General features: G+C 38.7%; 1 protein-coding gene across 3 annotated transcripts in view; it reads right to left on the bottom strand.

Moving 5' to 3' along the window:
• PDE11A (phosphodiesterase 11A) overlaps positions 1-16489 on the bottom strand; it is a 133797-nt gene that overhangs the window by 36117 nt on the left and 81191 nt on the right. For all 3 annotated transcript variants that reach the window (XM_065069785.1, XM_065069784.1, XM_065069786.1), the window contains exons 11-12: positions 565-711; positions 352-459 (exon numbers count right to left, since the gene is read on the bottom strand). In XM_065069785.1, the coding sequence (XP_064925857.1) occupies positions 352-459; positions 565-711 (255 nt within the window). The remainder of the gene's footprint in view (positions 1-351; positions 460-564; positions 712-16489) is intronic.

Raw genomic sequence — 16489 nt, forward strand, 5'->3', positions numbered from 1 at the left:
GTTTTGTACTTCCTAATTTAAGAGTCTGAAATAAATGTCAAATCAAAGAGTTCCAAAAGAAAATCATTTTTGTAAGATCAAGATCTATAATAACAAGCTCACTTCAAGACTGCCATCTGTTTTCAGTCACTTTAATGTGTCTGTGATATCATTGTCACTAAAATACTATAAGGTTTTGCCAAATATGTGCTGCCTTAAATTGAATAACCTAATTCCACGTGAATTTCTACTGGAAATGAATGAGTATCATAATAACTACAAAATAAATCAAATGTTGGAAAATGTTGAGACAGGTAAGGCATTGTGGCAGTAAAAGCTCTTATGGGATTGTGTCTGTAGCTGGATACTTACAGTTAACATGGCAAACATTAGCTGGCAGACGTTGAAAGCATGCCTCCAGTTGTGATACAGAACCATTCGGTAATTCTTCCTCACTGTCAAAAGCCACCTACACAGCGTCTGAAATGAAAAGTACAAATTATATTTGGGCTACTAAATGTGTCCAAATGGACAGAGCAGTGCCAAGCCAAAAGCAGCAGATATCTCCGCAGCACAGATGGTTACCTCGTAGTCAATTTTAAATTTCTGAACCATTCCAAGTTCCATGAACATCCTCAGGGCTGCAGTAATCATGGCATCCACATCAAGCGAGAAGTCATCAAAATGGATATCATCAATGCCAAGCTCTGACACCAGAGGGATATTTGCTGCCTGAAAATGCCAAAGGGAAAGGGAAACTTCTGATTCAGAACTTGGGTCTTTTTTTCTATGTCACTCTTAGAAGAAACCATCCATACATCTGTTCTGACTTGCCAGTGCATCCCCTGCTTGATTTGAATGCTGAGCAACAAAAGTCTTTATCTGAGAAATACAAATGTGTCAAGCTAACAGAGTGGGGGAACAGTGGAAGAAGAACCTGGTATGAGCAGGAAATCTGCTCACCATCCCAACTGGAGCCTGTATACAGCATTTAGACTGTGCAAGCTGACCACTTTACAGCTACTGCAGTAACACAGTATATTCCAATGCAAATTACAATGCTGTAATGCAAGAAACATCTGGACAGCCAGCAACTGTGAATTTTAATTGCTACCATTCAGAAATGCAGAGTAAATATACTGCTCTGCAGAATTTCTTCATCCAAATGTCTTTACATTTATAAGCATAAAAGTGCCCTCTGCTTTAGATTGTTTACTACACATTTGTCGAACCAAAAAAAGAGTAATACAAGAAATGTCTGGCAGAAGTACTTTTCAAAGTAAAAAAAAATAATTTTCAGCATGCTAATTATGCAGTAAGTCAATAAACAGCAACAAAAGCCTTATATTTTGCTTTGTCCATGTAACAGCAGAATTCTATTAGTGAGAGAGGAATGAGCTTTTCATGCACACAAAACCACACGAATGAGTGTACAGGACTGGCTAACACATCCGCTGTGTTGTGGTTGGCTGGGTGGCAGCGCCCGGGGGAGTTGGGTGGGGGTTCTGACAACCCCCTGGGCTCCTCCGCCCTCCCACATCCACCCCTTTGGGCTTGCCACTGTCTCCCAAGTGAGCACAGGTGGAGGAGGCTGTGTTTGCTGAAGGAGCATCCGCTCCCTGTCTCCTGCAGTGAGAAGGTGATGGGTCAGGTAGAAACCTCACAAAGGGGCTAGATCCAGCCCAAGCGCCACGAGCTGGACTGTGCTGAATTAATTAAAATCACCTGGACTCAGCTGGTGTGGCACATCCAGCTACTCGCATAAAACACTGATTTGCTCATGCAGCTGTAAGTTCACTTTCACAGTTACAGCTTCTATGTGACCACCTCATGGTTTCCTTCCTTGAAATACTGCACCCTAACTACAAGTTACTAACACATAAAAAGCTTCTTCTAGCCACCTCAATAATTACTTTATGCAGAGATTAAGCTGGCTTAGCTATACAACATAAGAAAAGATAGTGTCAACTTGCCATAAAATAGTATTAACATCGCAGTAGCAACTAACTTGCTGGGGAGGCGAAAGCCTTTTCAGGGCAGCACCCAGTAAAGTAAGCCAATAGCACAGAAAGCCACCATGTCACAGCAGTGAGCCTTGCTGACATACAAAACCCAAGAAACACATCAAGTGTCATCCCAGGACACTGCTGAAGAACCTCTTGAGCACGCAGGCAGAGATGTCATCTCTGTCAGCTGCGTACTTACTTTTTCTGGTAGCACACTTACCCACGTTGAATCAATTTGCCGTCTTGTTTTGAGTAATTGTTGAAACATTTCAAATACTCCTAGATGATCCCAACAGAAATAAAACCTTAAGAGCCTTTAAGATCTGGCTGAAAATCTATGTATTTACTTTGGAAGTAAAGAAAGAATTTGTGAAACAGAAACACAGACCCAGAAATGGTGCTGTCCAGACCTTCAGTGGTCTTACAAAAACTGTAACTTTTTAATCATTTACTTATTCTTCAGAGCTTTGGGGGATACTCAAGATGCATACTCATATTTATTCTGTGAATACACTCATTGCATAGTGAACGCACTTTCTATAAAATGTCTATGAGGGAAGAAACACATTTGTCCATCTTACTCATTTGTTTCTTAGAAAGAACTTTAACTAACAAAGATGCTGAAACAGAAGCACTTGATTGTAAGTAGACCTATTTGAAATTGTTTTATCGAAACTATCTTTCCAAACCTACTGCTGCATTTTCATTAACATTGAAGTGGGCTCTGATTAAAATTTTCACATTTTTTTGTCCTCTGAAAGGAAAACGTATTTTCCTTGCTATTTTTACTGGAAACAAACACTTTTACCAGCCTGCTACAATTCAAGGGAGAACACTTGAAGCAGTTCCTCAAGTACAATTGTTTTTCCTTTTGTCAAATAGTGGAGAAATAACAATATATTCCAAATCTATTACAAACTGAACAACAGGATATTAACAAAGCAAGTCAAAACAATTTCTTCCCACGTCAGTCTGAAACTTTTAAATATTTATGAGGTTTTACATTCCTAACAGGAGTGCCATAATCCAAAATAACTGCTGAATTAATAGCCAGGAGATAACATTTGTATAAAAGAACCATTTGCTTTATAACAGCAATAAAGGAAACAACAGAATTATGAGTGTTGAGACTAATTTGAATAATGTTAAAAAAATGATATGTTGTGAGGCTGCAGCACTATTCTGGCTGCACCTGGCATCATCTGTCCTATATGTTCAAAGGAGAGCAGTCACTAAAATGTCATTTTTTTTTTAAATGACAAAGATATAAAAAATATTAATAATACAGAATATTAAAACATATCCATCCCTGAAATTTTACTCCACTACAGCACAAATTCCAGAGATTTCTTAAAATAAACAGCAATAACAACACTCTCTTCCAGGAAAAGAGAGAGGATAAAAGTACCATGACAATAAGAGGAAGGGACAGGCAATTAAAATTCAAGTTACAGTGACATTATTTTTTAAAGCACCCCTGTGATTTAGAATCACTTAAAAGGCTTCATTTTGAAGTTCAATTTCCTCGTGCTAAAAACAATTAAGAACATTATTCTCTGAGGTCTTTTTACCCTGTGGATCATGAAATTTCAACACTCTCCATCCTTGAGAGAAATTCACATGACTCTTCTGTGAGCTGATGGTAAATTACAGCCTGAGGTGCCTCCTCTGGTCACATCTCCATACCCCTTGGTACCAAAGCAAAAACTTGTCTTGAAAGGAACCATGAACACGAGTTGGGCTTAACACATGGAAAGAAACCAAAGTGGCTTCTACCAATAATCAAGCCTCAGTTCTGGCCACTATAAAACACAGTCCATAGGAACAGAAAAATAATGTTTGTGGTGGTATCTATAAGCCTTTGGGCTGCTGCATATGAACAAAACCTAAGAAGGAAAACTTTAGAAAACTAGAGTCAAAGTTTTAGGGAACTTTTGAAAGGGTAAATACTTGCTATAAAACCTACTATTCAATGCTTACGTCTTAGTGCTGCTCTAGACAACTATTTCACAGTTTTAGAAGTATGTATAAAACATATGCTGTATAAAATGGTTTCTTTATATTGTCAGCACGCAACTAGATAACAATATAGATAAACATTCATTTTTTCTTCTGGGCAGTACGTGGCATGTGTAAATGTATATCAGAAAAATGCAGTATAATATGCACACACATATCCACAGAGCATTTTACAACATTCTCACTGTAAGGGCTGAATGAAGCGATCATAATCAATCAGCACTAGCAAAAGGGGAGACCTCTGCTGCTCTTACTGAACATATTTCCTGAATGAGATAGAGATTTTACACTCAGCTTGGTTAATGTCACTGCAAATTGCTTTCCTTTTAATCCTCCTTTCAGTTTCTATCACACGCTACACTAGTACCTTCATAACGGCCCATACCAATATTGATAAATGTATATGCAAAGCATAACTTTAAATTCCCTTTTACAAAATAACTCTAAATCAGTTTATAGTTATAAATAGCACAAGAATGATCCCTTGGAGATGGTGGAAAGGAAAGGGGGTGAGCTTCTTGTCCTCAATAACCTATAGGTGTGACAGTTTCTATAAGCTCATGCTATTTTAAGATCTGGAAACACATTACCAGTCCTTCCAAACAGGGAAGAAACATTACAGATTTCTCTAACAATCCACACAGTTTTACAAATCAAATTTCCTGTGTGAGTTGGAAGCCAAGTTTTCAGTATGCAAAAGCTTTACTAAGCCAAAGTCTTCCCATTCCAGCTAGTCAGATGTATCACCAGTGGAGACCAGCACACAGGTCACATGCTGCCAGACGAAGGTAACTCCTTATGCAGGGAAAAACTATATCATGTCAGGAACAAATACGAAATAGCAATTTACATGTTTAATAATCCCCTATAGCAGAATCTGGTTATGCGACAGTCTGGGTCGGGGTGGAAAGGGGGAAATTTCAAGGTGGTGATTACATTTTGTCTCATCTTGCCATAATCTTCTTATTCCATCCTTATTTTCTAGAAGCTGGCACAAACAGATAGACAGTTTCTTAAACAGAAGATACCTACAGTTCAAGAGTCTGGTTGAAACAAGTTCATTCAGCATTACACAATATATGAGAACAGAGTTTTTTATCCCATTTGAAACTAAGAACATGGGACAAAAATACAATTCCACAGATCGACAGGGAAGGCTTGCTAAATAATTTTCCACTAACTCTTGTAATATTAATAGCATATTCTTTATGATCTTACATATCCATATTTGATAATGTGATAAAATCAGATGTAAGGAAACTGGCAAGTTCTCCAGCAAGCATTCTTTCTCCTTGTAAAATGTTTACTACCATGGAAGCAGTCCAGCTCAACACAGAAAACACTGAAATCCTGGTTTGCTGTGTCAGCTTAAACTCTCTGTACTTCAGTTTTACTACCTGTGTGGATAAGACATCAGTGCTTATTATATGAGGAAAGTATTTTGAAAACAACTGATAAGTATATTAGTATGGTTTTATTAAAAAAAAAATAGCACATTCTGCCATTTGGTGTGCTCAGCTTCTTTCCCATGTGATCTCAGAAGTATTCTGTAACAATAACTTCCACTACTGAATACAGTCCAGTTTTTATATAGCCCTATGGACAAGGACATGTGGAATGGTGAGCAAGGTTTCCTAATCAGAAAATACTGACAGAGAGATAGAAAAAAAATAACAAAAAACTTGAAAATATATATATGACACATATGTGTCATGTATGTATGTCCCAATGTAGCAACAGAATGGCAAAACAATCTGATCTGCCTCTTACCTCCCAGGGGCAATCTTTGAATCAGGCATCCATGTACCATGATTTCAATAGTATGTCAGGATTTGACCTCATTCATACTCTATAGTGAAAATGGAACTTCAGACAATGACATACATTAAAAAAATAAAACTATCCTTTCAAGTATTCTCTTTGTCTAGAATCTCTCTCAGAAGATCAGGAACTGAAAAGCCTCAAGTTTGATCATCAAAACCTGCACAGAGAGCATCAAAGTGAAGGATATTTAAATGCCATGCCTTCTTTATCTCTCAATCTTCTATCAAGCCATACTGGAGACTGATGGCAAAGATTTTTATTTGTAAAGGGTTATTTTCATATATAGAGGCCTCTAAACCACTTGTATTTATAGCTGCAGACATCTTTTAAAATGTATCTTTAAAGTCAGTTATTAGCAGTAGTGGTCAAATTTTGCAGTTCTTTGTAGCCATGGAAGACCAAAGCCTGTTCTGTTCTAGTCCAGCACATTTCTTGCTCTCTCCAAAGGGGAAAGAATCAGTTGTTTCAGCTCAGGGATGCTTAAATGCCCAGAGCAACCCAGCTTTTAAAGGCCTCCATCTGTTAGTGCAGACTGCGGATGGCATCTCTCTGTCCTTCACACTGCTGAGTTAGCGCCTCTTTTCCAATGACCAACCGCAGCAGAAGTAACATAGAGGCATTTGAAGGGAATTTTATAATATTTATAGTAAAGAAGAGTGGGTATGGAAGAGACTTTAAAATGTGCACACGTGTTCTCCTCTGCACTTTGATTTTAGTGAACTTTTAACATGATTATCACAGTAGCATTGCTGCTGCCTTTGGGAGCAAAATTGCCCAGAATCACAGAACCCTTTGGGTTGGAAAGGAGCTCTTGAGACCAGCCAGTCCAACACCTGCTCAAGCAGGGTCAATAAAACCTCAACTTCATTTGCCCTTCAGCAACTCTCACCAAATTCCAGTTCTCTGAATGAGGTCACAAGGTGAAGGGATACTCAAATAAACACAACTGGAGACTGGGATTAGACAGGAGTGGGGCTTTGGACTCATCTGAAGGCAGCTGGATGAAAACGTGAGATAGAGAAACCTCATGCTGCCATACAAATATGCTTTGCCACCATCAGATCTACCAGACGCCCTGTTTCTGTGTGCCAGACTCCGTGAATGTTTTAACCAATTGTTCAGGTGTAAAAGACATCAAAAGTTGCTGGAACAGGATTTATGTATTTTAAACCTCTTCAGAGTAACCCAGCAGATAAGCAGAGGGTTGCAATTGTAAAATCAAATGCCCAAACTCTGCCCAAAGTCCCACAGTAGATGTCTGAGCCCTTTGCAGGACAAGGTCATTCATTGCTTTAGTCAAAGTTTCACATCTGTAAATTGAGAATAATGCTGCTTTTGTGTCCAGCTTCAAAATCTGCAGCTGAAGCACGTATATGTAGTGCATACTGCTTCATCCTCAACTGGCAAATTAACAGTGTAACATGTAATTTCAACATAAACTGTGGAACAAAGAAAGTGGCATTTAGTCTTGTTTCAAAAAGTTATATTTGCTTTGACAATTTACCAAACATTACTGCTTAGTTTGAATACTGGTATTTGCTTTAACTAAAAGGGAAACTGCATAGCATTAAGAAAGCTATGTATTCCGCTCCTTCTATTAGAACGAGAAGAGTAACCATTAAGCAATATATAATTATAAAATATAGCATTTATTAATCAGAATTTTTTTAATTATAATGCACTGTGGGCTTAGGACAAAAATACAGTATTTACTTTCTACTTTCGGTATAAGATGTATGTACCTGCAAAAAGGATTTGTCTTCTTAATTTTATTTTTAAAAGGACAAATGAAGATACGTCATTATAGCTTGACACATGCTATTTCCAACAGAAAGTCCAGAATTATAGCTAAAAAGCCAAAAGTATGGAGAATGTTTCTGATCAATCCTGTCTAAACATGCCACTTTCTAAAATTAGGACCCATGAAAAGGAATAATAAATTTCAGAGATAAAAATATTACGTTTAAGGTTTTGTTACAAACTGTAATAGAAAAGACACAAAATACATTATTTATGTTGCTAAAAATCAATCCTTGATGTTGAAGTTTTTTCCTAGTACACAGAAGCAAAATATATGGCAGCCTATAAAAGAAACAAGAAATTTCTGTTTTAAAAGAACAGAGACATAAAATAAAAGCAATTAATGGTCTGAGCATCTATTATTCTTAAGGCCAAAGTCCATAACCACAGCAGCCCAGGACTGAGTTTTACAGGGCATGCACATTCAACACAATGATCTCCTGAGGCGCACAGGGGAGTGTTCATGTCCTTTTGGCTTACGGTGACTGGGAAAGAACTCGAGTGTCACATACTACAGGCTAGCAACTGTCGACTTTTTATGACCATTGGTGCAGATGAGAAGCTCATACAAAAGGGTCTATTCAGTCTCTGTCCCAGAATTTTAAACAAACACAAGCAGCAAACCTAGGGCAAGTATTTCTCCATGATACAAAAAGTGTCAGGCATGCAGGCAGCCATTTCCCACAACAGCCTTGCTTGGTTTTGGTAGGCAGAATAGCTTGGTTGCTCCCATGAAGAACAAAATGGGCAATACGGACTGACCCCCTTGTGTCTCTCAATTTGGGAGGGTGAGGGAAGAGGGACAGAAGGTAGCTGCCTCCTCCACGAGACTACCTCGCAAGGGGAAGGAAGGCTCTAGCTGTTTCCTTGAAGACTCAGAAGAGGAAAAACCTCATTAAGGGTGCAAGGAACAGGGTCAGGGTTATTCTCACAGAGGATGCAATACAGCACAGGGAAGAACTGACTCTTCTGGTGGCAAACAGCCTGGATTGTGCCCTGTTATTCTCAGTTGAACACATGGTGTTAAATTGTGAGACAGAAAGGAGTGAAGGTTCTGTCAAAACCAGACAGAAAGAAAGAAACACCACCACCCACACACACCAAAAAAACCCACAACAAAAAACGACCAATAAAGCCTCAAGAACCCCACCAGTACGACAATGGTGTGTACACTGGTACTATGCTATTTTCTCTCCTGGTGTCCCACCGCAGCACTGGCTGCACCCGAGCCCATCTGCAGGGCCACTGGCCAGGTGGTGCTGCAGGAGTGCGCAGCGATGGCGCTGCATGGAGCTCCTGCTGGCTGCCTAAATTTTCTTCCCAAGCACCTGTGACAAATCAGGCTGGCAGCACGGCGACTAGTGGTGAGAGTTATGCAAATAGATGAGTGGACTACTGCTCCGCTGGGGAGAAAGCTCTATTTCATATCTGCCCAAATGACAGCTAGAGCAGAATATTGTCAGATAGACAATAAATAATATTGAAAACACCTTCAAACCTACAATACAGATTTACAGAAAAGCTGCAAAGTACCTTGATGTGATTATCCTTAAAATATGTTTTATCTTTGTCTTTTTCTCCTTAGTTTTCGTCAAGTTCTGATTGCAGGTTTAAAAGAAACCCATCCATCCTATTCTGAATCCATAAATCCCTCCCTAGGAGCGCTCAGAACTGCCCAAAAGAGCATCCTCCAGAAAAAACAGAGCTTCATCTTGCCACAGCCAAGAGGGTTATCCTGTGCAGGACTAGTGCAGGGCAGACTGAACACAGATCCCAGCTTCTCTCCCCACAGCAAAAGGACTGTCCTCCACAGTACCCTTCATCCCACAAAGCACAATACCAGGGAAAGCCTGAGCACCCACCCCACACGGAGCTCTAGTTCACACACAACTCAACCTAATCACGTTTTCCAAGAAGAAATAAAATGTACTGATTCTGCTCTTTCAACAAAAACAAATAATAGGTGCTTAAATGTTGCATTTATTTAACTCTTTACTTAATACTTTTATCTAACTAGCTTTGTAAATTTGCTTTAAACAAAAGTTGCTTTCATCCACCACTATGTTGAGGTGAAAGGCTGCAACACAGCCATAAATACTTGTTTCTTGTCATTCATGAGGTTCTAATGAAGGTCTTATAATACACATTAACTAGCCCCTATGAAAATGCCTTTAAGATGTTTGATATAACCGTTCCTTTTCTCCTAGACACTTCGCATCTGCCAAATTAATGTTTGAATATAACATCGTATCCTACATTTAGACAGCACTACATCAGCTAAGGAGGTATGAATCTCAGTGAAGAGGTCTGTCTGTGTGACTCCGTTTCGAGGGGCACTGAGGGTTGTCAGTGCCCCACAGAGCTGTGGGGTGCACAAGCACCTCAGCCACCAGTGACTCCAACAGAGAGGCAGTTCAGGTGCACACAGGTGAGACAGGAGCCACGCAAGGAGCTGGATCTGGGACCCTTCTGGGTGGCACTGCAGTGGGTCTCCTTCAGGGAAGTACAGGTAATGCAAGTAGGCACCCAGAATCACTTTAACAGCAGAGCTTATGAAGGCCATAAATAGAAATTGTTTTTTTCTTGTTTTGAGATGGAGTTTGTTATGTGCCCATAAGCTTGTACACCTGGGACAAAACACACGCTGCTGCATGGCAGCACAGAAAGTGGAGTTAGTCAAGTTAAAACACATTTAGCACACCAAACAGGGTGCTGTGTGTGCAAGGGGATCACAAACACACTGCAAACACCAATATACAATGTTCTCAACTTCTCTGTGTGTTTTCAGACCTGGGTGTAGCTGGTTGCAAAGCACAAGAAGACAGAACACTTCACAGAATTGGCCTCATAAAATATTCAGTTTCCTGGTTTTGCCTGGGGTACAATCTGCATATTTTCCATACATTTCCAACAATAAAGAGAAGTGCTAGAGTCTATTTCTCATATATTTAAAGTGTTTGCACATTGAATTTGAAAGACTAAAAACATAGAACTACTGCTATTATCTTTTTCTTAGAAAATACATTTACTCTGCCTGGGATTTTGCCCAGCCTAAACCAAGAGACTTTTGAGACTAAAACAATAGAGGAATTCTGCCCCCTCCCCGCCCCAAGCAGACAGTCAAACAGTGTAATAAATAACACACAGAAGGCTGCAATCACAAAGATTTTTTCCATAATATAATAGATACAGTTTTGCTTAGATGATTCAGGCCCATACACTCTAGATATGAATTGATCTAGAAAACAAGTGTGCATCCATGTAATTTTTTTCCCTTCAAACAATCCCCGAGCCCAAGTTAATACTGTACAGGAGCACAGTCACACACTTGTGTGTGGGAAGAGTCTTTCAGCACAGCCTCATTCTTACCAGCTCATGGAGAAATAAAAATTTTAAAAAATACATAAATTTTTTAAATGCTGCATATGAGACTGTGGCTGTAACATGGCTGAGCCTGTGGGGACATTTCTCCTGAGTCTCTTGGTGACTTGCACATGAAGGACACGCTGCCTGTGCTGCTAATGATGCTACTACATGCGCACACACACACTCACACAGAGACATTACGATGGTGTGAAATCACACTGGTGTTCCTTTTTCAGGATTTTACAGCTTAACAGAAATGCTGCTGGGCGATCAGCCTTACAATGGAGCAAGGATGGCACCCAGTGGCCAAACAGATTCATCTCAGAAAAACGTTTCTCATCTCTTTATTTTGCACTCTTCACTCTCTGAAGTTTTAATTATAAAAATGTTCTAGCTCTAATATGAATTTATTGGCAATGTCAGAGGACACTGCCTATTCCTTTGAGATATATTTTAAATTTCCTTTTGGAAAACTACTTTGTAAAAAGACTGCCTATGAAAACATCACCATGAATAATTTAAAATTAATACCAGGAAACATTTATGACAAACAAGTGTTCGTAGCCAGAACACTATGTAGAGGCAGAAATAAACAAAGAAAAGTATTTCTTTCCTTTTGTAGGTTAAATGCTGGGCAAAACACCAGTACTACTACAAAAGACCTTGTTTAATTTTAAAATTAACCTTGCTAATATTAATGCCAATTAGAAAATTTCTATCCAAAGTTTGGTGAAAAACAACTTGATTTTTTACCCAGAAAATTCCCAGTTATAACTGTCAATCTGCTGAGGCTACGAAAGGCATCCAAGCACAGATAAAGAATTATTTTAATGTGAAATATTATGACATTTTTCTGTATTTCTTTGAAAAATTCTTTTTTCCATGAATTAAAACAGACAACACAATGGTCTTACTGGCCCATTCTGGGAATGGGGGTCTCAGAACAGTGAGCTGTCACACGCAGGGCTCACCCCAGGGATGTCTGTCAGCTCTGTGAGGAATAATTTGTTCCTTATTGAAGGTGAAAGAACCATAAACACACAGTGAAGAACTCCTAAAGTACCATCATTTGCTGAAGAACCCAGATTTTTTAAAATTATTCTGGTCCAAATTAAGTGCACAAGTCTTTGCTAGATAGAGTTTTCTTCCTATTTGAAAACCTTCCCAAGTATAAATTCCCAAGTCTGGCACTGACTGAAACATACTACTTTATCATTTGACAAATGTTGATTTTCCTTTTTTTTCTTTAAAAAAAAATAAAATCATTCAGCAGATATTCCTCAGGCTGGTGTGACATTTTGCCTTATCACTGGTTCCATGGTCGTTGGCTAAATGCTGCAGCACTTTCCAGCTGACAAGAGATTCTTGTGGAATGTGGTGACTGATCAGATCGAAGGACACACAACGAGTCTGTTGGATAATAAATCATTTCACCTGCACTTGTGACCAATACTATGTTCCCAACAATTGCTATTTCTAATTTGTTTTCCTAAGCATTTTCAAGTCCTGGACCAATTGTGGTTTTGGATAACAAAACAGATGCAATAAATACAAAACTTCCCATGTAAATAACAAAATGCAGTATTTGAGAGCAGTGAAGGAGCAGCACACTTTTTTTAGTTATGGGTAAGATAATAACCGTAAGTGGTTTATTACTCTTCTGCTGAAAATTTCTGTTGAAGTAAGACCACATTAGTGTGCATAATTACTAGGAAACTGAAAAACAGCTACTATTAAAAGGCAATAAGTCAGTAATATTTCAAACTATTTAGAATGTTTTGTTAATACTATAAAAGAATATTAGAGCATATCAGAAATTCTTAGAATTATCTGAATCAACTGAAATCTATTTCAGCTTCACAAAAGAAGGCTTTTTTTAAAAAAGTAGTGCAAAGACTGGTTTTGACCATGCATGTAATTTTCATTTTCTGTTATTTTCAGTGATTGAAGTTTTCTACTTGTTAAGGTATTTAACAAGAAGATTCAAGCTCTGATCTAGCTATGAAGTAGCTGATCTTAGAAATAGTCATTTATTATTTAATGTTTCTAGTTACTGTGTGTCTTTGCAGTCAGAATATGAATGTTGATTTTTCACTTTTTTTTAATCCTAACCCTTAAGCTCACTTCTTGTTAACCTACAGTGTAAATGTATTCACAGGTTATTCTGTATAGCATAAATACTTAAGAAGAAATACATTTTGCCTTTGCATATTAAAAGAAAAATCCACAGGAAGTTCCTTATTGACATGTGCATTACGCCCTTGCCCTGATGTAATCCACAGACCAGAACTTACTCCTTGCTGAAAGAAGCCTATCCCTTTTAAAAATTGATTTAATGACCTGTGCCAAACTCATAAATGAACAGAAAAAAAATGTCTGGGCATGGGATATATGGTTAAATTGTGGGTTTTATCTAGCTGCCAGGCCACACACTTCTTTCATCTGACTTAACCCTCCCAAATCATATATAGCTTTTCCTCAAGAGCAAGACTTCTTTAAAACAGGATTTTTGTATCCCCTACACCACAAAACAAAATGCTTTTGTTGGGGTTTATTGCATCATACAAATATTTTGCAGTCATACAGCAGAAATGTTGAAATCTTTCACAGATTTATTTCAACATTTCTGTTCCCTTTTTGTAGATGGGAAACCAAAACTTGGAGTTACGTCCTGCCCTGCTCAGATGATACAACAACATGAGGCAAGGAACCTGCCCAGTCAGACCACAAATATTTGGAGGGAGGCAGACAGGTGTATGCACTCCTGACCGCTATAACCTCCCTTTACCCCTCTATAGCCAACAAAGGGGGCTGGCCCCTTCAGAGAGCAGGCCTGTGCCTGAGCCTCACCAGGTTAAATTACTCCTTGTGAACCTTTCCCTCCACAGCATCCTGGAAAACTCATATTTTGTCTGCCCTGGAGGGAACAGAACATTTTACTCTGGGAGCTTGAGGTTTTCACCTGGAAATAGTAGACATGATCATTTTAGAAATACAAGAACAATCTTTTACACAACAATTTAATCTCATATTGATCAACTGCAAAGCCAGTAGATTCAAATGCTGAAATTTCAATAAAACCGAATATTTAAAATTTTGAAAGCAAATCCAGAATTTCATTTAGCTTTTTGTATTAACTATTACTAGAATTAGGGTAGATACTATAGTATGACACTAAGTCTAGTAGGACAGCTCCAAAACTAATTCATAAACAGGTGCCTCTCATGCCTCTGACACACTGAAGTCATCCCACTTTATTTCTGATTAAATGCCTCATGGAAAAATTTAGGCAAGAGACCTCATTTTTTTTCCCCACAAACTGTCATGTTGCTCTTTTATATGCCTTATTCTCAATGAAAATACCACGCTGGAAAAGGGGTTTCATGATGGTAGCAGTATCTGTGTGAGAAGGGCTGTTGCATCAGAAGAGGTGCACCTGAGAATCACAGGCCCCAGCATTGACACAAGGAGCTGAAGAACAGCTTAGCAGGACAATCCAGAAATGCTTCCAGGGGCAGATGGTTGAGAAAGGAAAAGAAACAGCTTGTATTAAAGTAAACAATTCAGCAAACTTTGGAGTTTTCATCAGACCTGGTATCTGCAGTGATTTATAACAGTAATAATCAAGTCAAATCACATTTCATTTTTAAAAATTAAAGGTGTGGTCTCTTTTCTGGGTGATAAAAAAGTGATGCAAAGAATGTAGTTGTTTGGGGTTTGTTTGGTTTTGTTTTGTTTTCCCAAGCAGTGCTTTTGGAAGGCTCTGATCAGTAACACAAGAATAGTTGTCTTGGGTCAGACCAAAGGTCCTTCTAATCCCTATAGTACCTTAGCTGTGAGTGACTGAGAGCAGGAAGGACTATTTGAACTGAGAAAACAGGCTTCTTGGTGCCGTCCCCTCAGCTTCGGCAAGTTGCACGTCAGAGATTGCCTGAGCCAGAGATGACCGTCTTCATACAAGAATTCATCATTTTTAACTAATTTACATCTACATTTGCTGAAGAGAGATCTTTAGTCAAAAATCTGCAAAAATCTGCACCCTGATTTCATTTGATGCCCCTAAACCTAAACATTGTATGAGAAAAGACCACAAAAAAATTACTTCCCTACTCCTCCATGCCATTGCCTCTCTTCACTGAAATTTTTTAAAAAATTACCTTTATACATCTTTCAGCTACAGAGCACTAGCCTGATGCCAACAGATGACAGCCTCACATTGCAGAAACTAGTATAAAAACACCAGTATTTTCTTTTTAATAATTATTTTTTAAAAATTATTTTCAGTGTATGCAATGTGTTCCTGACTTCTTGTTTCCATGACAACTGGAGGCATAGGCACATGTAAAAGCATATGGAATAACGTAATACAATAAAGACCTCAGTTTCATGAATTATGAAACTCTTAACACTGTGCTTTAGGCCTTATGTGGGCAGTGCATGCGGAAAAGCAGAGAAAATAAACTGTGTTTTACATCTTGTGAGCATGTGCATTTCTCAAAAGGGGAAAAATGGAACGCGGTTCAATATTAACACTTAAGCCCTGTTCACCCTTGGGGTTTCTCCTTATTTTCTTCCCCACTGTCACTACTCTCAGTGGAACCTGAGCAGCTGGAATAGCATTGGGTAAAGGCTCAGAGCCAGCACAGGCCCTCCTGTGGCAGTCAAGGAGGAGTCCGAGAGCCTGTGTGACTCGTCTTGGAGGACAATCTGAAAAATACTTAAGCATGTGAATAACTTCACGCACTTAACACAGAACTGTAGGTCTCTAAAGAAAACTGTACGCTTCACCATGCGCACGGCTGGGCCCACGGCTGCAGTACTGGCTGTGCAGTGGGTCCTTGGTAAACGCTCCTTACCAAACAGATCGAAATGGTAACATCATCAATGCATTAAAAAAACCCTCATCTTCTAGCTAAACACATTTATATGGCAATATTTCATAAGTGATCCAAAACACAAAGACCAGCTTGCCTTTCTGAAATTTAATTACCGAGGAACACTATAATGTAATTATTATAAACCACTATGAATTATTGAATTACGAAAATATAAAAGTAACTAAAATAGTCCTAAGTTGAAAGATGGCATTACAGTGGAAAATAACATAGCCTAGGAACGCTTTCCCAATCCTTACAGGTATTAGAGATAAAATTAATACATAAAATTCAATTTTTCATTGTGCTGCCCGCTGTTATGCATTTAAGGATGGGTATAAAATTGTAACAGCATAAGACATTAATAGCAAATTCATGTTAGATTATACGGGTAATGCACTCTAAGTATCAAATTCACTTAAATCCACCATCTTTCATGGATTCAGCTGTTTACACTGTCACATACAGCAGCAGTCTTAAAAGTTGTTTCCTTTTCTGGTTCAGCTCTTTCCATCATTTAGTTAAATATCTGTGTGTGTCAGAGAGACACAAAAGCCTCCCTATGTGGGTGTAGGTCTTAACCAGCCATACCTCGGGTTACAGAATTGAGAATCACAGGAA

This window comes from Columba livia, chromosome 7, assembly GCF_036013475.1.
Source record: "Columba livia isolate bColLiv1 breed racing homer chromosome 7, bColLiv1.pat.W.v2, whole genome shotgun sequence".
Taxonomy (NCBI): domain Eukaryota; kingdom Metazoa; phylum Chordata; class Aves; order Columbiformes; family Columbidae; genus Columba; species Columba livia.